Genomic DNA, 27,683 nt, shown 5'->3' with positions numbered 1-27,683 from the left:
GCTATTCCGGAAACTTTGGAACCAGGCCGTGCCTCACTGGAGGAAGTGGGGAGCCGGTCTCTGAAGGGCCCTCCCCGGTCCCTGGGGGTCTCTCTTGCTGCCAGGTCTTCACGTGTGTGCTCCCAGCAGAGTGTGGACCCGGGGACCTCCGACACCCAGGGCCACGGGTCAGGTGAGGCCGTGGTAACACTGTAGCCAGCTTTCGAATCATTCCCATCAGTGGAGTCACATTTTTCAAGTGCAATTTTATTAATATTTTTATATTGTTCTCTTCAAATTGGCGTCATTCAAAACCACAGGAAACAGGCACACAGTGCTTGCATTTTACTCGCTATCACTTCCACGACCAAGCACGGGCTCGGGTCTGCGCCGGGACGGAGCCGCACGGCACAGGGCGCAGGCCCGCGTTCGCCCAGCCTGCTCTGCCCTGCACCCTCAGCGAGGGGTGGGACTCAGGTCCCTCGCGGGGTTCAGAGCCCTCGGAAGGCGAGCGCCTGCAAGCAGCTGCTTCTCTCACGGACCCTCGGACGCAGGGCGTGTGGGCCCCGGCGGGCTCCTAGGCGCTGCTCTTCTTTTGTTTCAGTGGAAGCTTGCTCCAGATCCTCTCCAAGGCCACTTTTGCCATGAAGAAGGTGATGGCAAAATTACGCTTGTACCAGTCCCTAGAGAGAAAAAGGACAAGCACAGGTGACACAGGCACAGGAACGGGGCACCCAGCCTGACTCCTCGTCCACCTCCCTCGGTGGCTCTGGGCTCTCCGGCCCCCATGCCCGTGAAGCTGTGCACAGAGCCTGCCTGCCTCCCCTGGGCCTTCATCCTGGGGAGCACGCGGCAGAGCAGGGATGGGCCCGTTGCACAGCCCCCTCCCCGTCCCTGGAGGCTGCTGCCAGCCTCCTCTGGTTTTTGCTAGAAGACTCCAAAAGAGCCCTCAGAAGCCTTGGGGCCCAGGAGCCCCGTGCCATTCTCTGAGACTCAGTTCTCTGAGACTCAATTGAGTGATGGGGACGTGACTGCTCAGCAAAAGGCCTGGAGACTCGGCGGGAACTCGGGAGGGCCCCTCCTGGCTCCGGCACCTTGTCTGCACGAGACGCACAGGAAGAAGTACTGCCTCCTGAGAAGTTAACTTATCACAAGGGCTGGCATTATAAAGTTCCATGTCCTCTTCTCCTAGATGACCTGAACTTTTGGCTAATCTGTGTTTCTAAAGAGATCATTCCAGAGCTTCTCATACAACTATCAGAATGGAGTTGCACACAGTGGTGGGTTCACTTGCCCTGAGTTATTCTACAGGACCTGTCGACACTTGCAAATTCACACTGTCAGCAGCTGAATGGGCAAAGCTTGGCAGGTTTCCACACATTCCAGACCCTCAGTGCTAAGCCCTTGGAAGCTGAAATGCCAACAAGTGCCAGTGCTTATCCGCCAAACAAATGAGCTAACGAGGAAAGTGGAACTGCTATTCCAGTCTGGACTCAAACGATTTCTTGGATCCCAGTGTAAAGGATAACCAAAGCCTTAAAAGAAGCAACGGCAAGAAGAGAAATGCTAGTTTTCTGGAGCTGTTGCGCGGCTAGAGAGAAAACTCCTCTCCGTGCGGGAAAAATCTTCACATTTCTGTCCACTTCAGTCATGCTATGAACAGAAGCAACATTCTATAATGAGAACTTTTAGGATCTGTCCTCTCTCTCTCTTTTTTTTTTTTTGTCTTTTTGCTTTTTAGGGCTGCTGTACCCGAGGCATATGGAGGTTCCCAGGCCAGGGGTCTAACTGGAGCTGTAGCCACAGGCCTGCGCCAGAGCAGCAGCAATGCAGGATCCGAGCCGCGTCTGCAACCCAAACCGCAGCTCACAGCAACGCCGCATCCTTAACCCACTGAGCAAGGCCAGGGATGGAACCCACAACCTCATAGTTCCTAGTTGGATTTGTTAACCACTGAGCCACGACGGGAACTCCAAGAGTGGTAATTTTCTAATTCCACCACGCCTTCTGTGTTCGCTGTCCTTCTTCTGCAAAGGCGACTCCCCTCTTGGCCACCGCGCTTCCAACAGGTTCGGGAGAGTAGGAGAGGGGAGTGACCTCTGCATTTTCTCTTTTTTTTTTTTTTTTTTTGGTCTTTTTTTGTCTTTTGTTGTTGTTGTTGTTGCTATTTCTTGGGCCGCTCCCGCGGCATATGGAGGTTCCCAGGCCAGGGGTTGAATCGGAGCTGTAGCCGCCAGCCTATGCCAGAGCCTCAGCAACGCAGGATCCGAGCCGCGTCTGCAGCCTACACCGCCGCTCACAGCATCACCAGATTGTTAACCCACTGAGCAAGGGCAGGGACCGAACCCGCAACCTCATGGTTCCTAGTCGGATTCGTTAACCACTGCGCCACGACGGGAACTCCTGCATTCTCTTCTCCACACACCAGTTTCCAGGATGATGCTCTGCCTCGTAATGTCCCCGGGCCATGAGCCGGTCAGTGTCACCAGGATGGCAAAGACGTTTGTACATGTGATGTGTCTTCACTCCGCCAGCAGTCATTTCTTCGTGTGGCTGGAATGGCCTTGCCTTTGGCCACTAGGAGCCCCTCAGGCTGCCTCCTGAGCCGTCCTCACACAAACCTCACTTCCAAAACCAAGGGGGTGCCTCGAGTGCTGTTCCTGCCCAGACCGTGCATCTCAAAGGAGTCCCGCGCCTCGGATGGGAGTGCTGTTTAGAACCCCTGTCCACGAGCTCCTGATGTGCTGCAACGAGATCGGCAGCAGCTGAGGAGTGCTAGGATGCGGGTTTGATCCCTGGCCTGGCAGAGAGGATCTGGCGCTCCTGCAGCTTCCTTCGAGGCCGCGGCTCAGGTCTGATCCCTGGCCCACGAGCTCCACATGCCGAGGGGCGGCCAAAAAAAAAAAAAACCCCAAAAACCTCACTGTCCAAGCACTAGGGGTGCAAACTGCTACAGGGATGCCATGCAAATAACTTTAATCAATGTTATTTAAAAATGCAAAAATTAAGCTGATAGCAACTTCTACTTTTATTTATTTATTTTTTTTGTCATTGTCCTTTTTAGAGCCGCAGCCGCAGCATATGGAGGTTCCCAGGCTAGGGGTCTAATCGGAGCTGTAGCTGCCGGCCTACACCACAGCCACAGCAACGTGGGATCCGAGCCATGTCTGCGACCTACACCACAGCTCCTGGTAACACCAGATCCTAAACCCACTGAGCGAGGTCAGGGATCGAACCTGCAATCTCATGGTTCCTAGTTGGATTCGTTTCCACTGTGCCACGACAGGAACTCCGACTTCTACTTTTAATATAAACATGAATGTTGTTAAATTCAGGTAGGAAAATAATCCTGCTCAATATGGAAGTGATATTCAAGGAAAAAAGTAGACACTCACCTGTTATAATACATGTGCTTCTGAAAATTTTTACTCAGAAATTCCTTGTAAAACTCAGCCATTTCTTCTGCATTCAATGTTGCTTTTGCACCTGAAAATTAATTTCAACTTAAGCAATAAGAATTAAAGGGAAGGATTTTACAAAAATTAAAGCTAATAAATGTGTTCGCAGTTGCAGGATAGAATCGACATCAACTGTGTCTACACACTTACGCTAGACAATCCGAAAAGGAAATTGAGACAACAATTCCATTTACAACAGTATCGAAAAGGATGAAAAACTTAGAAATAAATTTAAGGGGGGCATATAAGACTAATACACTGAAAACTGTAAGATGTGGTTGAAAGAAGTGACGGACCCAAGTAAACAGAAAGACATCTCATATTCACGGCTCCAGAGTCCTAGTACTGTTAAGAGGGCAACACTCCCCAGTTTATTTATTTATTTATTTTGCTTTTTAGGGCCGCACCCGAGGCATATGGAGGCTCCCCAGCTAGGAGTTGAATCGGAGCTGTAGCTACTGACCTACACCACAGCTCATGGCAACGCCGGATCCTTAACCCACTGAGTGAGGCCAGGGATCGAACCTGCAACCTCAAGGATGAGATTTGTTAACTTCTGAGCCACAACAGGAACTCTAACACTCCCCATTTTAAAATGACACACAGATTCAACACAAACCCTATCGAAACCCCAGGTGGCTTTCTTTTCCCCCGAGAAACTGACAAGAGGATCTTAAAATTCAGATGAAGACGCAAGGAAAGAGGGTAGCCAAACAATCTTGAAAAGGATCACAGTTGGAGGACTCCAATCTCTCATGTTCAAAACTCACTACAAAGCTGCTGTAATCAGTTTGGTGTGGTGTCAGCAGAAGGACAGGCATAGAGATCAACAGAACGGAACTTAAGCGTCCAGAAATAAACCCAGACACTTATGGGCAAGGAGATCCCATTGTGGCTCAGCAGTAACGATAATGAACCCAACTAGTAACCTGATGTCGAAGGTTCGATCCCTGGCCTCGCTCAGTGGGTTAAGGATCCAGCATCGCCATGAGCTATGGTGTAGGTCACAGACGCGGCTCGGATCCTGCATTGCTGTGGCTGTGGTGTAGACCAGCAGCTGCAGCTCTGATGAGACCCCTGGCCTAGGAATTTCCATGTGCCCCAGGTGCAGCCCTTAAAAAAAAAAAAAAAAAAAAAGACAAAAAAATTTATGGGCAAATGATTTTCAGAAAGACAGGCATGTAGATCAATAGAAAAATAACTTTTTTTTTTTGGTCTTTTTAGGGCCACACCTGCAGCATATGGAAATTCCCAGGCTAAGGGTCAAATCAGAGCTGTAGCTGCTGGCCTACAACCCAGCCACAGCAACGTGGATCCGAGCCATGTCTTGGACCTACACCGCAGCCCACAGCAATGCCGGATCCTTAATCCACTGAGCGAGGCCAAGGATCGAACCCATGTCCTCATGGATACTAGCAGGGTTCATTACCACTGCGCCATGACAGGAACTCCCAGAAAAGAACTTAAGAGTTCAGAAAAACACTCAAAACATTTCTGAGCAAGTGTTTTCAACAAGGGTGCCAAGAGAATTCAGTGGGAACAAAGAGTCTCTCCAGCAAACAATGCTTAGGACAACTGGCTATCTAAATGCAAAAAAACAAAGCTGAATCCCTACCTCACACCATAAACAAAAATAACTTAAAAATGAATCAAAGACTTAAATGTGTGAGCAAAAACTACACAACTCTTGCAAGAAATGTGCAAATCTTCATTAGCTTAAATTAGGCAATGCATTTTTTTACTCCCATTTTTGGCTGCCCCGAGTCTAAGGACTTCCCAGCCAGGGATCAGATCAGAGCTGCAGCTGCACGTTGCAGCTGAGGAAACGCCAGATCCTTTTGTTTTATTTTGTCTTGTGCATCTTCCTGGACATGATGTTGAGTTCTTAACCCACTGAGCCACAACAGGAACTCCTACAATGCCAGATCCTTTAACCCGCTGTGCCAGGCTGGGGATTGAGTCTGTGTCCTGATGCTGCAGAGATGCTGCCGATCCCATTGTGCCACAGAGGGAACTCCGGGAAAGAATTTTAATTAGATACGACACTTAAAACAGGCAAACTGAGAAAAAAACAAACTGGACTTCATCAAAATTTATTTAATTAAATTCATTGCTTAATCTTTTTGGTCATGCCTGCGGCATGTGTAAGTTCTCAGGCCAGGGATCAAACCCATGCCAGGGCAGTGACAACGCCAGATCCTTAATCCACTGAACCACCAGAGAACTCCATCAAAATTTAAAACTTCTATGTTTCAGGACTTCTCTTGTGGCTCAATGGGTTAGAAATCTGGTGTTGTCACTGCAGTGGCTTGGGTCACTGCTGTGTCATGGGTTCAATCCCTGGCCCTGGAACTTCCACATGCCACAGGCATGGCCAAAAAACAAACAAATAAACAGACTTCTGTGCTTCAAAGGGCACTACTGAGAAAGTGAAAAGACAACCTATTGAACTGGAGAAAATATTTGCAAATCATCCTTCTGGCTGGTCTGATATCCAACATATGTAAAGAACTCTTACAACTCAACAATAAAAAGAGAGATAACCCAATTTTAACATGGATTTGAATAGACATTTCTTTCTTTCTTCTTTTTTTTTTTTTTGTCTTTTTGCCATTTTCTTGGGCTGCTCCCGTGGCATATGGAGGTTCCCAGGCTAGGGGTCTAATCAGAGCTGTAGCCACTGGCCCACACCAGAGCCACAGCAACACAGGATCCGAACCATGTCTGCAACCTACACCACAGCTCATGGCAATGCCGGATCCTTAACCCACTGAGTGAGGCCAGGGATCGAACCCGCAACCTCATGGTTCCTAGTCAGATTCGTTAACCACTGAGCCACGACGGGAACTCCTTGAATAGACATTTTTTGAAAGAAGAAATAGAAATGGCAAATAAGAGCATTCCCTGGTTATGGATCCAGAGTTGTCACCGCTGTGGCACGAGTGTGACTCCTGGCCTGGGAACTTCTTCACGCGGCAGGCACGGCCGGGGGGAGAACAAGGCAATAACAAGTGTGGATGAAGATGTGGACGGAGCTCCTGGAACCTCACACATGCTGGTGGGGAGGGAAAATGACGCAGTCACTGTGAAAGACAGCTTGGCGGGTCCTCAGAAAGTTAAACACAGGAGTTCCCATTGTGGTTCAGTGGGTTAAGATCCCGACTAGTATTCATGAGGATGTGGGGTTCGATCCCTGGCCTTGCTCAGTGGGTTAAAGATCCAGTGTTGCCATGAACTGCGGTGTAGGTCGTAGATGTGGCTGGAATCTGGTGTCGCGGTGGCGTGGCAGCCAGCTTCTAATTTGACCCCTAGTTTGGGAACTTCCACATGCCACAGGAGCAGCCCTAAAAACAAAAAAAATAAAAAAATAAAAAGTTAAACACCGAGTTATCATATGACCCTGCAATTCCACTTATAGGTAGAGACATGATTGTCCAGAGCAGCATCAGACATAACAGTCAAAAAGTGGAGGAGTTCCCATTATGGCTCAGTGGTAATGAACCTGACTAGTACCCTTGAGAATGTGGGTTCAATTCCTGGACCTGCTCAGTGGGTTACAGATCTGGCATTGCCGTGAGCTGCGGTGTGGGTGGCAGATGTGGCTTGGATCTGGAGTTGCTGTGGCTGTGGTATAGGCTGGAGGCTGCAGTTCTGATTAGACTCCTAGCCTGGGAACCTCCATATGCTGTGGGGGCAGCCCTAAAAAGAAAAAAAAAAGGTGGTCTGCCCATATAATGGAATCGTATTCGGCCATGGACAAGAATCTTCATGGTACTATTCATGCTGCAAGAGGGATGAAGCTCGAAAACACACACACAAAGGAAAGAAGGCACGCGTATTTATCACAATGTTGTAAATCAACAACACTTCAATACAACTTAAAAAGAAAAAAAAGGCACGCACGTAAGATTACAAATCACAGGCAGACTTTGGAGTTATTAAGGGTTCGATTCTGACCACTACAATGAAGCAAATATCACAGTAAAGTGAGTCACCTGAGTGGCTGATTCCCAATGTAGGTAAGATGTATTACACGATAGGCTGAGTGTGCAACAGCATCATGTCAAAAAACCCACATTTACCTTAATTACACAATCACGCTACTGGAAAAATAGGGCCAACAGACCTCCTCTATACGGGGTTACCACAAACATTTGTTTTTTTAAAAGAATCTTCCAAACACAACAGAATAAAGCTCCAGAGAATGAGGCGTGCCTGTGTACGATGCCGTTGACCTGGAAATGCCCAGAAGAGGCAAATCCATAAAGACAGAGAGTAGACCAGTGGCTGGGGGGCGATGAAACCGTTCTGGACCAGGTGGTGGTGACGGCAGCACAATCTCGTGGACACTAAAACCACTGAAGACTTGTACACTTTAAAAGTCTGAATTTTATGGGAAGTGAATGACATCTCAGTAAAGAAAAGACAAGGGAGGAAGCATCTCCCCGTCCCTAGCCCCTAATGGTTACGCTGTCGCCGATATGCACTCGGGGCACCTATCACCCTGGGCTGGGTTTCCCCACTCGAGGGCCAAGGCTGAGTGTCCAAGGAGGGACTGTGAGCTACCAGCGCAAGGGAAACAGAGTGTCTCCTAAGCCGAATGCACCCTGCGCTGGCCAGCAGCCCAGGCACCCCGGCTCCAAGGCGGGGAGCACATGCCAAGCCGGTAACACACCCGGTGCCTGTCACCTCCACGGTAGGAGACGTCAACGTGGCCTGCTCTCAGGGCTCCCCTGCCCCCAGACTCTCACAGGACAGGAACCACGGCCTGCCAGGCAGTAGGGCTTCTGTGCCGCGCGGGATGGCATAGCGGGGTAGGGCCAGTCTCAGGACACCTGCAGTGGCTGGGGGTCAAAGGACTGAGACCACACGGGAAGAGGCGCCCTGGCTTAGAAGCCCTAACCCCCAAACAGGGTTCCTGCACTTCTGGGGCACCCCCAGGCAGAGGCCCCCCGCTCCAGTCCCCCGGGGTTTAGTCCCTTCGCCCCTGACAGAAGCTGTCTCCAGGCCGACCGAGGCCATGTTCCTGGCTGTAGAGCTGATGCTGATGCTGACGCTTCAACCCGATCAGGATTTGGGGGAGACGGAGACGGAGGTGGAAAGAGAATCCCAGGACACGACTTGAGGGCCAGCCCTGCACTCACACAACAGAGGCGAACACTCAGAGCACAAGCAGGGCTGCCCTGGCAGAGACACAAGGCAAGGACCGCATGCCTGCCGGGCCGCCCCCTGCCTCCATGATCAGCAGTTCACTCCCTGTGTCCAGGCTCCGCTGCCCCGGCCTCCGGCTGCTCTTCAAAACCTCCGTCTAGAAGATTCCTTCCCACCCTCGGAGAGGCCGTCTCTGACCCCGCTCCTCCCCGCAGCCCTGCTTCTGTCTGTCCGCAGGCGACGCGCCCGAGCGCAGAGTGCGTTTACTGAGCTGGCCGCTCCCGCCCATGTGAGGCGGTCCCAGCTCCGCCAAGGCCAAGGCCACGCTGTCTCGCCCTCCGCTCCTCTCAGAGGCCAGCTGGCAAGGTGGCAGGTGTCTGATAAATACCTGGAATTAACCAACGGACGGCTGCTAAACGGAGCAGCAGGGGGAACAACCAGCTGCCTGAGGACGGGAGGGAAGCCAAAGGCTCCCAGAGAAGGTGACAGCCAAGCTGGGTTTTGAAGGATGAAGACGATCCCAGAGGGCAGACGAAATGAAGGGTCTGGAGAGGCAGAGAGATGCCGGAGCACAGAGAGCGGGGCGGGGCAGGCAGGGTGCGGAAGGGCTCCGGCTTTGGGCAGCAGAGCGAGCGCTGGGCCGGCGCGCCAGCCCCCGAGCAAGGAGCTGGTCCGCCAGGCCTCCAGGCAGGTGTGCCGCTCCCTGGCCTCTCCCGCCACGGAGCAGCCACGGAGGCGCACATGTCCTCCTGGTACGGGGACGGGTTCTGTCCCTCACTGGCCCTGCGGCCGTGGCTCTGCTCACCTCCAGGACGTGGATCAGCAGAGCACGTCTCATAAAGCTGCTGTGAGTCAAACTGAGTTGCAGTCCCTGTGGCGGCGGGTGGGACAGGGCTGGGCGCAGAGGGCGCTCAGGTTCCCACCGCTGGCAGAACAGCAGGAGCCCCAGGCCCTGAAGGACAGGCTGGGGCGCCACCTTCGGCTACTGGCGGAGATTGGGGTCGCGCCCAAACATTCCCAGGTGACGACGCTCAACGTAAAGCAGAAGCACCAGACACGGTTGCTGAGAACTTCAGATGCCACACCCACAACGCTGCAACGTGACACCGACCTTCAGTAAAACTAAATAATGAAAGACAAGTGGAGAACAATCTAATTCATCACAAACTTACGGAAAGCTGGGCAGGCGTTTCATAAATACCAGCTGACTTAAAAGAAACCCAGCCTGATGCCATCCCCGCCCCCATACAAACACTTCAGCAATGAAAGAAATCAGAGGCAAGAATTCTCCCACAGGGAGTTCCCATTGTGGCGCAGCAGAAACAAATCTGATTAGCATCCATGAGGACGCAGGTTTGAGCCCTGGCAGCGCTCAGTGGGTTAAGGATTGGTGTTGCCGTGAGCTGTGGGCACAGGTCGCAGATGCAGATCTGGTGTTGCTGTGGCTGTGGTGTAGGCGGCAGCTGCAGCTCTGATGGGACCCCTAGCCCGAGAATTTGCATATGCCACGGGTGCGGCCCTAAAAAGACACACACACACACAAGAATTCTCCCACAGCACGGCTTGCCCTACCAAGGAGACTGAATCTGGGACAGGCAGAGCTGAAGTCACGGTATCCGGCTCTCTGCACTGGAACTGAATCCACGGTTTTCCTGTACGGCCGCAGAGGGTCCCAGTGAACACCCAGGGTGGGTGGGCCGCCGGCCTCACCCAGTCTTCATCACCGGATGTTTAGATGCTTCCCCCCTTGCGATGAAGACAGTGCTGCCACGGACCCAAAGTCAGGTCTGCCCATGCTTTCCTCTAGGCAGACTTCTCAGATAGTCTGTAGTCGTAATGTCCCTACTTCTCGGCAGGTGAGCTTCATGCAGCTAAACCCTCCGGAAAGGGAGCGAGGAAGACACCTTCCTGAGCTCAGAAAGCATCAAATGATACCTGGTTGCTGGGGGTTTCTTTTTCGCTCGCCCTTTGGTATATGGAAGTGCTGGGTTAGGGACGGAATTCAAGCCACAGCTGCAGCAACGCCAGATCCTCAGTACACTGAGCGAGGCCAGGGGTTGAACCTGCACCACCAGAGAGATACCACCAGACCCCCAACCCACGGCGCCACAGTGGGAACTGCTCTGGTCGCTGTTTTAACACGGACTGTAAAATTTAGAGTGTGAGCAACTGTAGGTGTCTTGTTACTTCTACAGACCTGTCAAGGCTTTTCATTGCGTCCACACTGCCTTCTCAGCTCTGCCGCAAACGCCCCCAACCTGCCGTTCGTGTTTAGGGTGCTTCCCGGCCTTCTTGTCTGCCCGGCCCTATTTGCTGGGCACAGTTTGCGGAGCCTTCAACACAACCCCCACGCCCAGGCCTCTGCCCAACCCGGGCACCGCTGCGCTGGCTGGAGCCGCCTGGGAAGAGTCTCAGGCTGGCGCCTTCCGCAACGCGGGAGGTGTAAACGGAGGTGGAGAAAGCCCGCTTAGAGCAGAGGGGTCGTGACAAGGGCGTGTCTGGGTGCCCTTTGGGGCCAGGGTCAGCGTGCAGGGCAGGCCTGGGCCCAGCTCTACGCTGGCCCTGGGTCTGAGCCGCCTCATGTCCCTTCAGCAAACTCTCCTTTCCAGAAGCACAGACTAGCAGGTCCTGACCAGTTCAGGGTCAGTTTTCATGTTCTTGAATCCTTCCACCTTCACTGTCAAGCTGAGGACTCGCCACTCCTCCAGATATCGGAGGGTCACTCTTATTCCGTTAGGCTTGCTACGACTAGGAGCGATGTATTGAACGTATTAATCCATAAACAACTGATTTTTTTTCTTTTCGCAGCCATACCCACAGCATGTGTACGTTCCCGGGCTAGGGGTCAAATCAGAGCTACAGCTGCCGGCCTACACCACAGCCACAGCCACTGCATATCCGAGCCGCGTCTGCGACCTACACCACAGCTCATGGAAGCACCGGATCCTTAACCCACTGAGCGAGGCCAGGGGTGGAAGCTGCGTCCTCAGTGGATGCACCATGTTAGGTTCCTGACCCGCTGAGCCGCAACGGAAACGTCTTCGCTCCTGCTCTCCAGACCCTCAGTGGGGCCGGTGCAGTGGACGGCCCTTTATTCCAAAGGGACCCAGGCAAGGCCAAGGGTTAGCAGGGAGAGTGACAGTGCTTTAGCCCAATACAGACCTGGCTTTGGGGGGTCAGTGGTTTCAGATTTTCTGTGAGAATAATGTGTAGACAATAGACGTCAGTTTAACCAACAGTATAAAGTTATTTGAGCACTAAACTTTCCACCCAAAAAAGGAAGGACAGCACGGCAGGGAGAGGGAACTGAATGCCGTCTACACCCCTGACACGTCAGGCGGGCAGCCTGGGGAGCAGGACGTGAGTGCGGGGAGAGGGCAGCACCTTTGGTCCAGATGGAGGAGTGTGGCTGTGTCATGCTGCTGTCACAGGAACTCTGAAAACCTAATGTCAGATCTGCATTTGGGTACAAGAGTCTGACTACGCGGCAAAGAATGGATTTAAGGCACAAGGTGCTAAACTTCAGCCTGGAGGCCACATCTGGCCTACCGCCTGTTTCTATAAATACTCACTGGGACACGTCCTTACCCGTTAACTTAGGTGTCTTCTATGGCTGCTTTCCCAGAACCACAGCAGAGCTGAGTAGCTGAAGCAGAGGCCCCTTATGGACCTGAAGCCTAACCTCTTTACTATCTAGCCTTTACAGAAGCTATAAAGACCCCAATCCAAAGACTGGGGGCCAGGAGTTCCCGTCGTGGTGCAGCAGAAACAAATCCGACCAGGAACTATGAGGTTGTGGGTTCGATCCCTGGCCTTGCTCAGTGGGTTAAGGATCCGGCGTTGCCGTGAGCTGTGGTGTGGGTTGCAGACGTGGCTTGGATCTGGCATTATTGTGGCTGTGGTGTAGGCCAGCAGCTGAAGCTCCGATTAGACCCCTAGCCTGAGAACCTCCATGTGCCACTGGTGCAGCCCTAAAAAGTCAAATGACAGGAAAAAAAAAAAAAAAAAAAAAAGACTGGGGGCCAGGGAACCAATTACCAATTAGGAAGATACTGCAATAGGCGGAGAAGTCACACGGGCCTGAATCAAAGCCGTGTTTAAGAACAGGGAGCAGCAAAACTGCTGAGAAACGTCTACGAGGTAACCGCGGTGAGAGAGCCTTCCAGGATAACTCCCCCAGCGTCCAGTTCACGGCTGGTGGGCCGGGCATCCAGGAGGAGGAGCCAGGGCAGGAGAGACAGAGGGTGCAGAAGCCACAGGACCTTGGGATCCAAGTCCAGAGGTCAGAAAGAGGGCATCAAATGACCAGCAGGCTGACCTTCGCCCAGGAGGAAAGGCAGCAGGAGAACAGGTGTAGGTCCCACTGAGGGTGCCCTCAGCGCACCTGCCCCTGAACTTGCTCTCCAGCGGCCAACATGCTTTCTTTTATCTTCTCAAACAGCTACTCAAACAAATACAGTGTTGCCAGAAAAAGAACCAAAAAAACTAACCTGGTTCCGCTGTCAGTCCCAGGCCTTTAGCTTTCAGTCTTGAGTGAATAAATTCTTCTTTTTCCTAAAAGAAGACAGCTGTCAGAACTCCCTTCCTTCCTTCGGCTTTCCAGCTCTCCTTGGCTAGGACTCAGCTCTTGGTGCTCTGGAGAAGGCTGGAGATGGAGTTCCTGAAAAGTGGCCCATCTCAAAGTGTGTCTTTTTTTTTTTTTTTTTTTTTTTTTTGCCTTTTGTCTTTTTAGGGCCACACTCGAGGCATATGGAGGTTCCCAGGCTAGGGGTCTAATTGGAGCTGTAGCCACTGGCCTACGCCACAGCCACAGCGATGCCAGATCCAAGCTGAGTCTGCGACCCACACCACTGCTCACGGCAGCACTGGATCCTTAACCCACTGAGCAAGGTCAGGGATTGAACCTGCAACCTCATGGTTCTTAGTCATTAATCACTGAGCCACGAAGGGAACTCCCCAAAATCTGTCTTAAACCATCTGAATTTGGTTAGAATTTTCATGCTTGATTTAGGATTTGAAAATGAGATGTTTAATAAACTTTGGGAAGTACTGTTTATTTATAAATCTACAGAGTAAGACAAAACAACCCATTTGGTATAGCCTTCCCTAATAGATAAATACACATCACCTTCAAGTCTTTCTCCTGGGTTAGAATACTTCTTTCTCATGTGGTTTTTGATGAGCATGCTGTTAAGAATTCTTGATTCTCAGGAAGAGTGAAAACACATCCCAGACACCCATATTTTCATAAGCACACATATAAGCATATCTTCATGTGAAGCCTGCAGTTCTAGTTCTAGCTCTGTTATTCCCTTTTTTTCCTTGAAAGTCTCAAGACTGGTGATTCTATGGATAATCAATGTTTCTTCTTTATAGTTATACATTAGTTTTAAAATCACATGCATACGTGTGTACAAATGGTCTATGTACGAAGTGGGCCGGGGCGGGGGTGGGGAGAGGGACTGAGCCTCTACCAAACAACTCGAAGGCAAAGTAGACACTAAAGGAGATCCCGCTGTGGCACACTGGAAACGAATCCGACTAGGAACCATGAGGGTGGGGGTTCGATCCCTGGCCTCACTCAGATCCGGCATTGCCCTGAGCTGTGGTGTGGGTCGGATCCCTTGTTTCTGTGGCTGTGGTGTAGGCTGGCAGCTGTAACTCTGATTCGACCCCTAGCCTGGGAACCTCCATATGCCTTGGGTGCGGCCCTAAAAAAAAAAAAAAAAAGGTAGACACTAAAGATTTAGCGCCCCCAAGTGGCCAACTTCAGTATTTCTCATTCTAACACAAAACCTAAACTTACCTTATGAAAAGTCAAATTTTGGTTCGCCCAGAACTGTTGGTTCCATTCCTGTGTTTCTTGTCTTAATTCTCTTAGCTTTTGTTCCAGTGGTGACTCATTTTCAGGGATGTAAAAGTGAACAGGTCGAAGGTTTGAATATTTATCTGGGGGTCCTATCCAATCATGGCAAGATTTTCTTGGAGGGCAGAAACTTGAGACCTTAAACAAAATGTATGGGATTAATACACAAATAAATCAATCTCTAGCATTATAAAATGAACAGTCCAGATTTATTAAAGACCCGTGTTAGCTTCCTCTTTTTAAGACTATGTGCCAGGGTTGGAGTTTCCGTGGCGGCTCAGTGGAAACGAATCCGACTAGTATCCATGAGGATGCAGGTTTGATCCCTGGCCTCACTCAGTGGGTTAAAGATCCATCGTTATTGTGAGTTATGGCGTAGATGGCAGACGTGGCTCAGATCTGGTGTGGCTGTGGCTGTGGGTGTGGCCGGTAGCTGGAGCTCCGATTAGACCCCTAGCCTGGGAACCTCCATATGCTGTGGGTATGGCCCTAAAGAGACAAAAAAAAAAAAAAAAAAAAAAAAAAAAAAAAAAGGCAGACAGACAGACTATGGCCAGAGAATACCCAAATTAAAAGAACTGTAATAAACAGTATTAACACTATACTAGACATGTTCAACAACAGTGCTGGAACAACTCAACATCTTAAAGCAAACACCTGTACTTTGCACCATATACAAAAATTAACTCAAAATGGATTGAAGACCTAACATGTAAAATCTAAAACTATAAAACTTCTAAAACACAGTAAAAATTCAACAACCGTAGATGTGGCAAAGATTTCTTGGATACGACACCAAAAGCACAATCCACAAAACAAGAAATAGATGAACTGGACTTCACCCAAGTTAAAATCTTCTGTTCTTGCAAACACACGATTAAGAAGATGAAAAGACAAGCCAAAGACAGGAGAAAATACATGCAAATCTATAAAAGGACTTGTTTCAAGAATATGTAAAGATTTCTCAAAACTCCATAAGAAAACAGACAACTCAATTTAAAAACGGAAAAATTTTCTAAATAAAAGTTTCCAAAGAAAGTATTTAGGTGGCAAATAAGCACATAAAAAATGTTCGACATGATTAGTCATTAGGGAAATGCGAAGCAAAACCACGAGCTTCCACTACACCTCTTAATATGGTGAGAAAAACCAAAACAAAAACATCTGCCAATAAGAGTGCTGTCAAGGATGCTGTACAGGAGTTCCCACTGCGGCTCAGCAGCTTAAGAACACAGTGTTTGTGAGGATGCAGGTTCCATTCCTGGCTTCGCTCAGTAGACTGAAGATCCAGCATTGCTGCAAGCTGCAGTGCAGGTCAGAGACGGGGCTCGGATCCAGCATTGCTGCCAGCTGCAGGGTAGGTCACAGATGGGGCGTGGATCCAGTGTTGCTGTGGCTGTGGTGGAGGCCGGCTGCTGCAGCTCCAATCAGACCCCTAGCCTGGGAACCTCCATATGCCACAGGTGCGGCCCTATAGAGAAAAAAAAAAAAAAGGATGCTGTACAGGAGAAACTAGCCCAACACTGTAAATCGGTGATACTTTTTTAGGGCCGCACCCACAGCATATGGAAATTCCCAGGCTAGGGGTCAAACTGGAGCTGCAGCTGCCGGCCTGCACCACAGCCACACCAGATGCGAGTCACGCCTTTGACCTGCACCACAGCTCACGGCAACACCGGATCCCTGACCCACTGAGCCAGGCCAGGGATTGAACCCACATCCCCATGGATACTATTCGGATTCATTTCCCCTGTGCCACAACAGGAACTCCAACTGTACTTTAATAAAAACAAATAAATTACTAAAAAAAAAAGTGCTGTCAAGGATGTAAAACAACTGAGCTCTTAAACATTGCTGGAGGGAAGGCCAAAGGGCACCATTCCTGTGGAAGAAGAGTCAGCAGCCCAAGACACAAGTAAACACACCTAACCTACAGCCCAGCCGCCCCTTCCAGGGTTATTCATCCAAGACACAGGAATACATGTGCTCACACAAAAATCTGGATATGGGAGTTCCTGCTGTAGCTCCCCAGTAACGAACCCTACTCGTATCCATGAAGACTCAGGTTTGATCCCTGGCCCTACTCAGCTCATCTAGTAGGTGAGCTGTGGTGTAGGTCACAGACATGGCTCGGGTCTGGCGTTGCTGTGGCTATAGGGTGTGCTGGCAGCTGTAGCTCCGATTCGACCCCTAGCCCGGGAACTTCCATATGCCACAGGTGCAGCCCCTAAAAAGACGTAAAAATAAAATAAAAATAAAAATAAAATAGAAGGCACTTCATTCAGGATATTTCAGCATTTCACTATGACCATTAAAAGCTGCAACTTCCAAAGAACTAAAAATAGAGGTGCAAGGCTTGCAAAATTTAAGACAAAGCAACTCTCTATCAGTGTGTAGCTTACTGATCACTTGAACAAATGTAGATTTAATAGCTAAAATTTCAGGAACGAATGCAGCTAACCAGGTGCAGCTGTGCATTTTGCACTGGCCTGCTCAGCAGGAACAGCAGGGGAGGAGTGGAGTGGCTGAGCAGCTCAGCTCTGTGCACAATCCCCACCCTTTCCCCCAGGGTGGGGCTGATGGCCTTTCAGGTCTCTGGACCTACTCCTTAACAGTTAGAGTAAATAAGGCAGTGTAGACGTAGCAAGGAAACCAAGTCACCACTTCGGAAACACAGCCTGGTAGTTTCTGCTTTGATGGCCGCCACGAACCAGTACCAACTACCTCGAGCAGCCCAAGGCCTGGGCAGTCCCTGAAGGAGATGCTAAACGCAGCACTACCCGGGCGCATTCTCCTGGTCTTGGACGCTGTGACCTTGCTAGAGCTTCTACACCCCCAAGCAGTCTAAAAAGAGTGAGACTCAAACAGGACAAGGATAGCAGTGGGTTTACTCAGGAAGTGGGTCACCAAGCTTGGTGCAGCTACTTGGCGTGAATAGTTTGGACCACAGAGCACACTGCAGGAGGCTGTGTCAGCTCTGCCATCGCTCCCTAGGGTTCAGCAGGTCACAGTATATGGACGTTCCCAGGCTAGGGGTCCAAGTGATGCTATAGCTGCTGGCCTGCACCACAGCCACAGCAATATGCAGAGGAGTTCCCGCTGTGGCTCAGCAGTAATGAATCCAACTAGTACCCATGATGACAAGGGTTCAATCCCTGGCCCCTTCAGTGGGTTAAGGATCCGGTGTTGCTGTGGCTGTGGTGTAGGCCGGCAGCTGCAACTCCAATTAGACCCCTAGCCTTTAAGGTTTGGCCTTAAAAAAAAAAAAAAAAAGGTAAAATTAACCCTTTTAATGTATACAATTCAGTGTTTTTAGCAGGTTCACAGAGCTGTGCAACCTTTTCTACTAATTCCAGAACATTTTTAACTCCCCCCAAAAGAAACCAGGTACCCGGAGTTCCCGTCGTGACGCAGTGGTTAACGAATCCGACTAGGAACCATGAGGTTGCGGGTTCGATCCCTGCCCTTGCTCAGTGGGTTAACGATCCGGCGTTGCCGTGAGCTGTGGTGTAGGTTGCAGACGCGGCTCGGATCCCGCGTTGCTGTGGCTCTGGTGTAGGCCGGTGGCTACAGCTCCGATTCAACCCCTAGCCTGGGAACCTCCATATGCCGCGGGAGCGGCCCAAGAAATAGCAACAACAACAACAACAACAACAAAGACAAAAGACAAAAAGACCAAAAAAAAAAAAAAAAAGAAAAAAAAGAAACCAGGTACCCAATAGCAGTCACACCCAATAATCCACTTTCTCCAACCCTTGGCAAACCACTCCTCCATTTGCATCTCTACGGACTTGCCTGTTCTGTATATTTCATGTAAATGGAATCATACAATATGTGCCCGACTGTTTTTTTTTTTCTTTTTTGTCAAAGCCACAGTACATGGACGTTCCCAGGCTAGGGGTCCAACTGATGCTATAGCTGATGGCCTGCGCCACAGCCACAGCCACGGCAGATCCAAGCTGCATCTTTGACCTACACCATAGCTCACTGCGATGCTGGATCCTTAACCCAATGAGCAAGGCCAGGGATTGAACCGGAATCCTCATGGATACCAGTCAAATTCGTTGCCGCTGCACCACAATGGGAACTCCTTTATCCATCATTCTAAGAACATATGGTCACCAAGTCTTCCACTTATTTATTTGTTTATTTATTATTTATGGCTGTGCCGGCAGCATGCAGAACTTCCCGGGCCAGTGACTGGACTCGAACCACAGCAGTGACGACACTGAATCCCTAATTGCTAGGCCACCAGGGAACACCTTGTCTTCTAAAAAAGCTCTTTTTAAAATCTCTACTCTTCTGAAAATATTTTCTGGAGTTCTCCCCTATAGTCTTTGCATCTGTGATATTTGGATATTCTCAGAAAGTGAAGGTGATTCACACGAAGGGACCCGGGGAGCAGAGACAGGAACGGAGCCAGCCTGGGCCTGCTGCTGAGAACTTTCAGCTCCCGGCTCCAAGCAGGCTGGAGAGGCTGCAGAAAGGCCCTTTCGCCGTCCGCTCTGCCAGCAGCAAGGGGGCAAAGGCGCAGGTTCCACCCTAACTGTGCGTGTCTACCTGTCTACCGCCTTCCAGAACCACGCCCGTTTTCTTACAGGTTACCCAGCAGGAAATGTTAAAGAAGCCACCTCGACAATTCCAGGCTTTTCTGAGCCACCCACACAGAGCACATGTGGCTCAGAGAGGCCCCAGGGCCTTCAGCCACTTTTCCACGTGCTTTGCCACCGTTTCTGCTCCGACGCTGCCACACCGTGTTTCCAGGCGCACTGTGTGAAGCAGCTCTTTCAATGATCCTGTTCTGTGTTATCATTTGAGAGGTTTTTTGTTTTGTTTTGTTTTTGGCTTTTGAGGGCCACGCTTGAGGCATGTGCAAGTTTCCAGGCAAAGGGTCGAATCGGAGCTACAGCTGCCGGCCAACACCCCAGCCACAGCAGCTCGGGATCTGAGCCGTGTCTGCGACCTACACCACAGCTCACGGCAACGCTGTGCTCCTTAACCCACTGATGGAGGCCAAGGATCGAACCCGCAACCTCATGGTTCCCAGTCAGATTCCTTTCCGCTCTGCCACGATGGGAACGCCACAGTTTGACTTTACCTTGTGGCGGCCGCAGTTCCTCGGCTCTCCCCTGTGAACACATGTTCTGTCCCTGTTCACCAAGCCCTGCCGTTTAAAAGGGAGGAGAAGGGGCTCGGGGAGGAACGAGTCTTTTGTGAAAGAAAGCCGTTCTCTGCCCTTGAATAGGCACCCTAATTTACGGTTCTCACAGCAAAGGCGTCCAGAGCCCAGGGTCCTTAGGCCTGGACTGGAGTGGGGAAGGCCTCGGACCCACCAGCTCCGCTGAGCACCTCGTGTGAGTTTTCATTACTGGGGGTGCTGGAGAACCTGCCAGCTTCTCCTTTCTAGCTGTTACCTGCCAGGCGGGGCACCGGCACCCCAGGCTGCTCCTCTGCCGGGCTCTCCAGCCTCCGGGTTTACAGCAGGCTGCCGAGCTCACCCAGTACCCGCCCCCCGCCCCCCCCCCGGGCCACTCCTTCTAGAAGCCGGCATTTGCAGCCAGAGCCTGTTTCTCCAGCACCCTCCTTCCCAGAAGTGCCTGTACCCAGCGCAAAGGTCCCCTCTGAGCAAAGGTTGCCCTGCAGCCTCTGGGGAAACCGACAGGCAACAATGAAAGGAGCAGACGTCGGCAAGATTCGGTGTTCTGGCGCTTCCTGGAGTCCTGACTCTTCTGGGACAGGACCTGAAGGCCATTCCCTTCTGGAGGGTTGGAGCCCCAGCCCCCCATTCTAGACGGATGCTAGACAAAGCAGCACCCCAAAGTCAGCAGGACACCAGCTGGGTTTATTCTGGGAGTGCAAGGTTGGTTTAACATCAGAAAGTCCACCACCAGTGAAGTAGCCCTCTCCAAAGTAAAAAAGTCAAGAGCGCGTGTGGTCAAGGCTCTCGAATGCAGCTGTCTGTTTAAAGGTGACACGAAAGAGTCAGAGGGACACGTTAAACTGCACCGCGGGAATGCACTCCGCAAAACCCGGACAGCGGGAAACTCTGAAGGACACACTCCCCCAGCCCCAGATCGACTGCTTTTAAAAAAGGGAGGGGACAGAGGCACACCCTACAGGCTAAAAGAACCCCTAAAAGAACACCATTCCATCACGATGTGAAGCCCTTACGAGGATCCTGATGTAAGCAGGCTGTAAAAGCAAAACCTTCACAGCATCTCGAAGGCAATGGAGGAGGCCACTGGTGGCCTAAAGGTTAAGCAGCAGCGCTGCCATGGCTGTGGCATGGGTTCCATCCCCGGCCTGGAAACTTCTATACACTGTGGGCATGGTTTAAAAAAAAAAAAAAAAAAAGGGAGTTCCCGTCGTGGCGCAGTGGTTAACGAATCGGACTAGGAACCATGAGGTTGCGGGTTCGGTCCCTGCCCTTGCTCAGTGGGTTAATGGTCCGGTGTTGCCGTGAGCTGTGGTGTAGGTTGCAGACGAGGCTCGGATCCCGCGTTGCTGTGGCTCTGGCGTAGGCCGGGGGCTACAGCTCCGATTCAACCCCTAGCCTGGGAACCTCCATATGCCAAGGGAGCGGCCCAAGAAATAGCAACAATAACAACAACAACAACAAAAGACAAAAGACAAAAAAAAAAAAAAAAAAAAAGACCAAAAAAAAAAAAAAAAAAAAAAAAAAGGTTATTGGAGCTTCCAATGGGGCTCAAAGGGTTGAGAGCCCAACGCTGTCTCTGGGAGGATGTGGGTTTGATCCCTGGCCTCGATCAGTGGGTTAGGATTGGTGTACGTTGCAGATGTGGCTCGGATCCAGTGCTGCCACGGCTGTGGCAAAGGCTGCGGCTCGAGCTCCAACTCGCAGCTTCTAGCCTGGGGGTGAGGGGTGGGGCATGAAAAAAAGACTGTCGAGGAAATTGGTTGTCGGTGCGTTTCTTTTTGGACCGCCCCACAGCACATGGAGTTCTGGGGCCAGGGATCAGAGCCAAGCCACAGCTGCAGCAACACCAGGTCCTCTAACCCAGTGGAACCTGCGTCCTGACACTGAAGAGATGCTGCCGGTCCCACTGTACCACAGCGGGACCTCCAAAGAAAATCCAGCATTGGAAATGTGCTGGAATTGAGGAATTACTACGATTACTATGGTACTTTAGGTGTGACAATGCTCATCATACACAGAAGTCCATATCTTTTAAAAATACATATGGAAATACCTACACGTGAAATATGATGTCTGATATTTGCCAAAAAATCACCTGGGAAGTGGGACTGGCTGGGGGGAGGGTGAACTAAACGGCCATCAGCCAGTGGGTACCTGCGGAAGCAAGTACTGGATACACAGCAGCAATTCTTTTTTTTTCCTGGCTACTCCATAGCATGTGGAGTTCCTGGGCCAGGGACCAGAACCAGAACCAAGCTGCAGCTGTGAAGATGCTGGATCCTTAACCCTCTGTGCCAGGCCAGGGATGGAACCTGTGTCCCAGTGCTCTGCCACTGATCCCACTGTGCCGCAGCTGCAACTCCAGCAATTCTTTATATTCTTCTTTGTACGTTTTATTTATTTATTTATTTATTTAGTCTTTTTGCTATTTCTTGGGCCGCTCCCGCGGCATATGGAGTTTCCCAGGCTAGGGGTCTAATCGGAGCTGTAGCTGCCAGCCTATGCCAGAGCCACAGCAACTCGGGATCCAAGCCGCGTCTGCAACCTACACCACAGCTCATGGCAACGCCGGATCGTTAACCCACTGAGCAAGGGCAGGGATCGAGCCCGCAACCTCATGGTTCCTAGTCGGATTCGTTAACCACTGCGCCACGACGGGAACTCCTACATGTTTTCCCATAAGTAGCAAAAAAAGAAAAACAAAAATTCAATGTAGGAGTTCCCATCATGGCGCAGCAGAAACAAATCTGCTAGGACCCATGAGGTTTCGGGTTTGATCCCTGGCCTCGCTCGGTGGGTTAAGGATCCTGCGTTGTCGTGAGCGGTAGTATAGGTTGCAGATGCGGCCCTGCTCTGGGGTGGCTGTGGCTCTGGTGTAGGCCGGCAGCTGTAGCTCCGATTAGACCCCCTACTCTGGGAACCTCCATATGCTGCGAGTGCAGCCCTAAGAAGCAAAAAAAAAAAAAATCAATGTAATTTTCCACATTAATAGAACAAGGGCAAGACAGGGAAGACATGTAACCTTTCGCTGGGTGAAGAACAAAGCATCTGGTGACGTGAGAACACGGCCTGAGAGTGGGGAAACCTTGGTTTCAGTCCTGACTCCACAGTGTGCCACCAAACACGTCACTTAATCCCTCTGGGTCCCAATTTCCTCCTCTTTATGGTAACAGAGTTAAAGGACATGGGTTTTAAAGTCCACCCCAAATTTAATTTACCTTCCAACTACTTTTTTTTTTTTTTTTTTGTCTTTTTGTCTTTTGTTGTTGTTGTTGCTGTTGTTGTTGTTGTTGTTGCTATTTCTTGGGCCGCTCCCTTGGCATATGGAGGTTCCCAGGCTAGGGGTCCAACCGGAACTGTAGCCACCGGCCTACGCCAGACCCACAGCAACGCGGGATCCGAGCCGCGTCTGCAACCTACACCACAGCTCACGGCAACGCCGGATCCTTAACCCACTGAGCAAGGGCAGGGACCGAACCCGCAACCTCATGGTTCCTAACCTCATGGTTCGTTAACCACTGTGCCACGACAGGAACTCCTGTCTTTCTCTTTCTGACTTACTTCCCTTAGTATGAGCATCTCGAGTTCCACCCACGCTGCTTTAAATGGCCTTATTTTGTTCCTTTTTATGGCTGAATAGTCCAGCTACTGATTGAAAGTCTTTTACATATGAGAAATATGCACATCAATCTTAAAATTCAATGACTAGACCTCTCACCAGTTTCTCATTTATCTGGAGTTTCAACTTCTTTCTACGAAATTTATTTGAAATCAAACTTGAGGATTTTGGAGATCATTTTCCTTAATGAAAATGTAAGCAGGAGTTCCCACTGTGGCTCGGTGGTGATGAACCCGACTAGTGTCCATGAGGATGAGGGTCCTGGCCTCGCTCAGTGGGTTAAGGATCCGGCATTGCGTGAGCTGTGGTACAGGTTGCAGACACGGCTTGGATCCAGTGTGGCTGTGGTGCAGACTGACAGCTGCAGCTCAGATTCAACCCCTAGCCTGGGAACTTCCATGTGCTGAGGGTGTGGCTCTACAAAGAAAAAGAAAAAAAAAAAAAGAAAATGCAAGCAAAATATGACACCAGTTGTTCCTGTTCTTTGTAAATGTTACCTCTCCATGCTGAGGGACTGTTTCTTTGTTCTTTTTGATCTAAAGATTACTAGGAGAAAAATTTTAATTCCTTATCCTTTGGATAAAAAAACAGTATATCCCTTACTGTGCTTGAGTTTCCTCATCTGGCGCACGCGCTTCCATGGTGTAATAGTGAGCACTCTGGCCTCCGAATCCAGCAAAAAAAAAAAAAGTTTCCTCGTCTGTGAAATGGGGATGATGATAAAAGCACCAACACAGGAGCTCCCCGGTGGTCTAGCGGTTAGGGCTCAGCACTTTCACCGCTGTGGCCCAGGTTCAGTCCCTGGTCTGCGAACTGCAATCCCACATCAAGCTGATGCACATCTCAGCCAAAAACAGAAAAAAAAAGAAAGAGCACCTCCTTGACAAAGGCCTAATTTTGAAGCTTAAATAAATCAAAATACGTAAAACTCTCAGAACAGTGCAAGCAAGTGCTCAGTAAATGTCGACTATAAAAGTCAGGGACATTCAGGACTACAAGCCAGTACTGATGCGTGTCATGTAACCACGGTTCCCTGATTTGTGAGCTCATTAGACTTGCCCTTAGGAGTCCTGACGTTACACCTCAGCAGAGCTGTGGCGAGGGGCAGGGACTGGACAAACCAAGAATATTAGCAAATGCCCTGATGCCCAGGCGGCATTCCAGATCAGCCACATCAGAACCTCTGTGGGGGGAGATCCCTTTGAGGCTCAGCGGTTAACCCGACTAGGATCCAGGAGGACTCAGGTTCGATCCCTGGCCTTGCTCAGTGGGTTAAGGATCCAGCGTTGCCGTGAGCTGTGGTGCATGTCACAGACTCAGCTTGGGTCTGGTGTTGCTGTGGCTGTGGCGGAGGCCGGCAGCTAGAGCTCTGATTTGACCTCTAGCCTGGGAACCTCCATATGCCACTGGTGCACCCCTAAAAAGGACACAAAAAAAGTGGTACCCTGGAGTTCCCTGGTGGCCTAGTGGTTAAGAATTTGGCGTTGTCACTGCTAGGGCTAAGGTTCAATCTCTCACTCGGGAACTTTTGCATGCCACAGGTGCAGCCAAAAAAATGGTACCCAAAGATTAAGAGAGAAATGAATTGTGTCCTAAAAGCAGGTCTCTTTAACTCAAGCAGAAAATAAAGAACTAATGAAAAAGTATGCAGAGTGAACTAGAAATACAAGACTAAAACATATCTCTTTAGATAAAGAAAATAAAAGGGTTATAACCTTTTGAAGACCTAATATTAAAATTCAAAGTCTAAAAGACAGCAATCTCTCTGTGCTGCAGGAAGTTAATTACCTAGAGAATTGGCTGTGTGCTCCAGAAGTACACAAAGTGGGGGCCAAGAGCAGAGGAAACACAAACTGCCCTGAGGTGAAGAACTGTTCTTTCATGTTCATCCAATATCTAGCACAATGGGGAACACATCCTAAAAAAAACACAACACAAGTCATGATGCCAGAATTGGGCACGGTCTGACTCATGGGTCAGCTGCTCCACTTTGGGCATGGTTCCCATCATCACCTTCACAGGCACAGGCAGCCCGTCAGGGGTGTAGCACCAGCTTCCCTGTCACTTGGACTGCGTGAGAAAGGCAGCGGTCTCACCGCGAGGATCAGATCCACGGTAAGACTCACTTTAACAAAAGGCTGTATGTCAGTGGAAAAAGCCTTGTTTGGGGCTGTCCTTTCTTCTGGCAGTAAAACAAGTTTGGGTAAAGGCTTCGCTCTGGCAGTTGTCCTGACGTTCAGTGTGCCCTCACAGTGCATTTTCAGGTACCTCTCAAGTATCTTTCTGCCCAAAGACGGAGATACTCGGTGGGTTTCTATGTTCCAGGAATAGAAGTCAGGACTGCAGCACTGTACTGGGGTCTAGGTGATCCGCTGCCCTGGTAACTCCCTGGTTAAACTATATACTAGAAAGAACTTCAAAAGCTGTGTTTATAAAAGCATTGTAATAGAAACAGACCAAAATAAATGAAAATTTACAGGCAGGCACATTTTGGAACTCTTATCGGGCTCTTTTTTTTTTTTTTTTTATCCCTCTTTAACTATCATTAAAAGGATGCTTTCCGGAGTTCCCGTCGTGGCGCAGTGGTTGACGAATCCGACTAGGAACCATGAGGTTGCAGGTTCGGTCCCTGCCCTTGCTCAGTGGGTTAACGATCCGGCGTTGCCGTGAGCTGTGGTGTAGGTCGCAGACGCGGCTCGGATCCCACGTTGCTGTGGCTCTGGCATAGGCTGGCAGCTACAGCTCCGATTCGACCCCTAGCCTGGGAACCTCCATATGCCGCGGGAGCGGCCCAAGAAATAGCAAAAAGACAAAAAAAAAAAAAAAAGGATGCTTTCCAGCCTTGCTCCTTAACCTATTGGTTTAAACCTTAACCTGCTCTCGTTTAAACTTTTTTTTTTTTTTTGGCTTTTTTTGTTGTTGTTGTTGCCATTTCTTGGGCCACTCCTGGGGCACATGGAGGTTCCCAGGCCCGGAGTCGAATTGGAGCTGTAGCTGCCGGCCTACGCCAGAGCCACAGCAACTCGGAACCGGAACCTGAGCCACGTCTGCAACCCACACCACAGCTCACGGCAACACAGGATCCTTAACCCACTGAGCAAGGGCAGGGATGGAACCTGCAATCTCATGGTTCCTAGTCGGATTCTTTAACCACTGAGCCACCATGGGAACTCCATCGTTTAAACATTTTATCTGCAGCCCATTCCACACCCTTGGTCCACATTTTCATGTGACTGTTGGTATCAAAGTTTAGGACTCCCTTAAACAAAACGTCATTCCCCAAAGCAGTGCAATTTATAAAAACTGCTACAGATATTAATCGCTATGGCTCTTCAGTCACAGATATACATATATGCACACGGTTTCCAAACCAAAAGAACAAAAACATTCAACGTGAAGTCCTACAAAACAGTACGCCATCACTTGAAGAAAAGCGTTACTAATCATAAAGACAACACACACACGTGCTGCGCATGTCAAGAGCTCTTTACATGTAAAAGCCAGTTATCCTCGACAGAAAGACGGTACGTATAAACTTTTTTTTTTTGTCTTTTCTAGGGCCGCACCCGCAGCATATGGAGGTTCCCAGGCTAGGGGTCTAATCAGAGCTGTAGCCAGAGTCACAGCAACACGGAATCTGAGCCGCATCTGCGACCTACACCACAGCTCATGGCAACGCCGGATCCTTAACCCACTGAGCGCGGCCAGGGATCGAACCCGCCACCTCTTGGTTCCCCGTCGGATTCGTTAACCACTGCGCCACGACGGGAACTCCCCGGTACGTATAAACTTGCTGGCCGGCTATGCTATTCTTTTATTCATTTATTTATTTTTTTACTTTTATTTTCTTTCCGCTGTACAGCATGGGGACCAAATTACTCTTACATGTATACATTTTTTTCCCCCACCCTTTGTTCTGTTGCACGGCTATGCTATTCTTAAAGTTCTTTCAACAGCCCCGGGACGGCGGCGGCACCCTCAGTCCCACCTCCACAAGGGGATTGACGCAGGAAACTGGGGGGCTCCAGGGCTTCCCCGCGCTCCACTCGCCTGTCCCGCAAAGCCCGTGCCGGCTCCGGGTCCCCACGCCGGGGGGCTCAGCCGACACCGCAAGTGGCGCGTCGCAGGTGTGAGGGTCCCACAGGGGTCCCTGAGGGGTGCGGCCCGGGTCTGCCGCCCCTTGCGGTCACTCCTCCCGGCCCAACTTTTCCGGGAACCCCACTTACGCGGCTGGGCGCTGCATCCCTGCGCTCAGCGCTGCGCTCGGGGGCGAGCTGACAGCCACGGCCTGAAAAGGCGCGGCGGAGAGGAAGGAGGACCGTCTTGCTTCCGGGCCGCCAGGGCGCCATGGTCGCCGTCCGTCGGCCCGCGCGGCGCAGGCGGAGTCGCGACGGCGCTAGGGGCTGCCTTACGGCACGGTCGCAAAGCCCGAGGACGGGGACAGCGCGGCCG

At 50.5% G+C, this 27,683-nt stretch overlaps 1 protein-coding gene and 1 long non-coding RNA gene across 2 annotated transcripts; one reads left to right on the top strand and one right to left on the bottom strand.

Moving 5' to 3' along the window:
• Positions 1–225: 225 nt before the first annotated feature.
• On the bottom strand, positions 226–27,606 carry COA8 (cytochrome c oxidase assembly factor 8). The gene is made up of 5 exons (XM_021081513.2): positions 27,458–27,606; positions 14,395–14,592; positions 13,079–13,142; positions 3,375–3,465; positions 226–662 (listed from the first exon to the last, which is right to left on the bottom strand). The coding sequence occupies exons 1-5, from the start codon at positions 27,578–27,580 to the stop codon at positions 557–559; spliced, it is 582 nt and encodes a 193-aa protein (XP_020937172.2). The 5' UTR covers positions 27,581–27,606; the 3' UTR covers positions 226–556.
• On the top strand, positions 6,010–11,465 carry LOC146402109 (uncharacterized). The gene is made up of 2 exons (XR_014811434.1): positions 6,010–6,211; positions 6,661–11,465. It is a non-coding gene; the product is annotated as an uncharacterized LOC146402109 (long non-coding RNA).
• Positions 27,607–27,683: the final 77 nt, after the last annotated feature.

This window comes from Sus scrofa, chromosome 7 (genome assembly GCF_054392235.1).
Source record: "Sus scrofa isolate SSC_HxYL_T2T_F1_AM1 chromosome 7, Sscrofa_HxYL_maternal_Yorkshire_Landrace_v2.0, whole genome shotgun sequence".
Taxonomy (NCBI): Eukaryota; Metazoa; Chordata; class Mammalia; order Artiodactyla; family Suidae; genus Sus; species Sus scrofa.
The sequence above is the reverse complement of the archived record's forward strand: the minus strand, read 5'-3'. Positions and strand labels throughout refer to the sequence as shown.

What these genes read in the sequence shown, in the direction of transcription:
- COA8 (XM_021081513.2), bottom strand. Translation starts at nt 27,580, where the DNA reads ATGGCGCCCTGGCGGCCCGGAAGCAAGACGGTCCTCCTTCCTCTCCGC. An exon ending in GGGATGCAGCGCCCAGCCGC is followed by an intron (nt 14,593 to 27,457) that starts GTAAGTGGGGTT and finishes ATTTTGTTTAAG; the next exon opens with GTCTCAAGTTTCTGCCCTCC. An exon ending in AAAATTTGACTTTTCATAAG is followed by an intron (nt 13,143 to 14,394) that starts GTAAGTTTAGGT and finishes GTCTTCTTTTAG; the next exon opens with GAAAAAGAAGAATTTATTCA.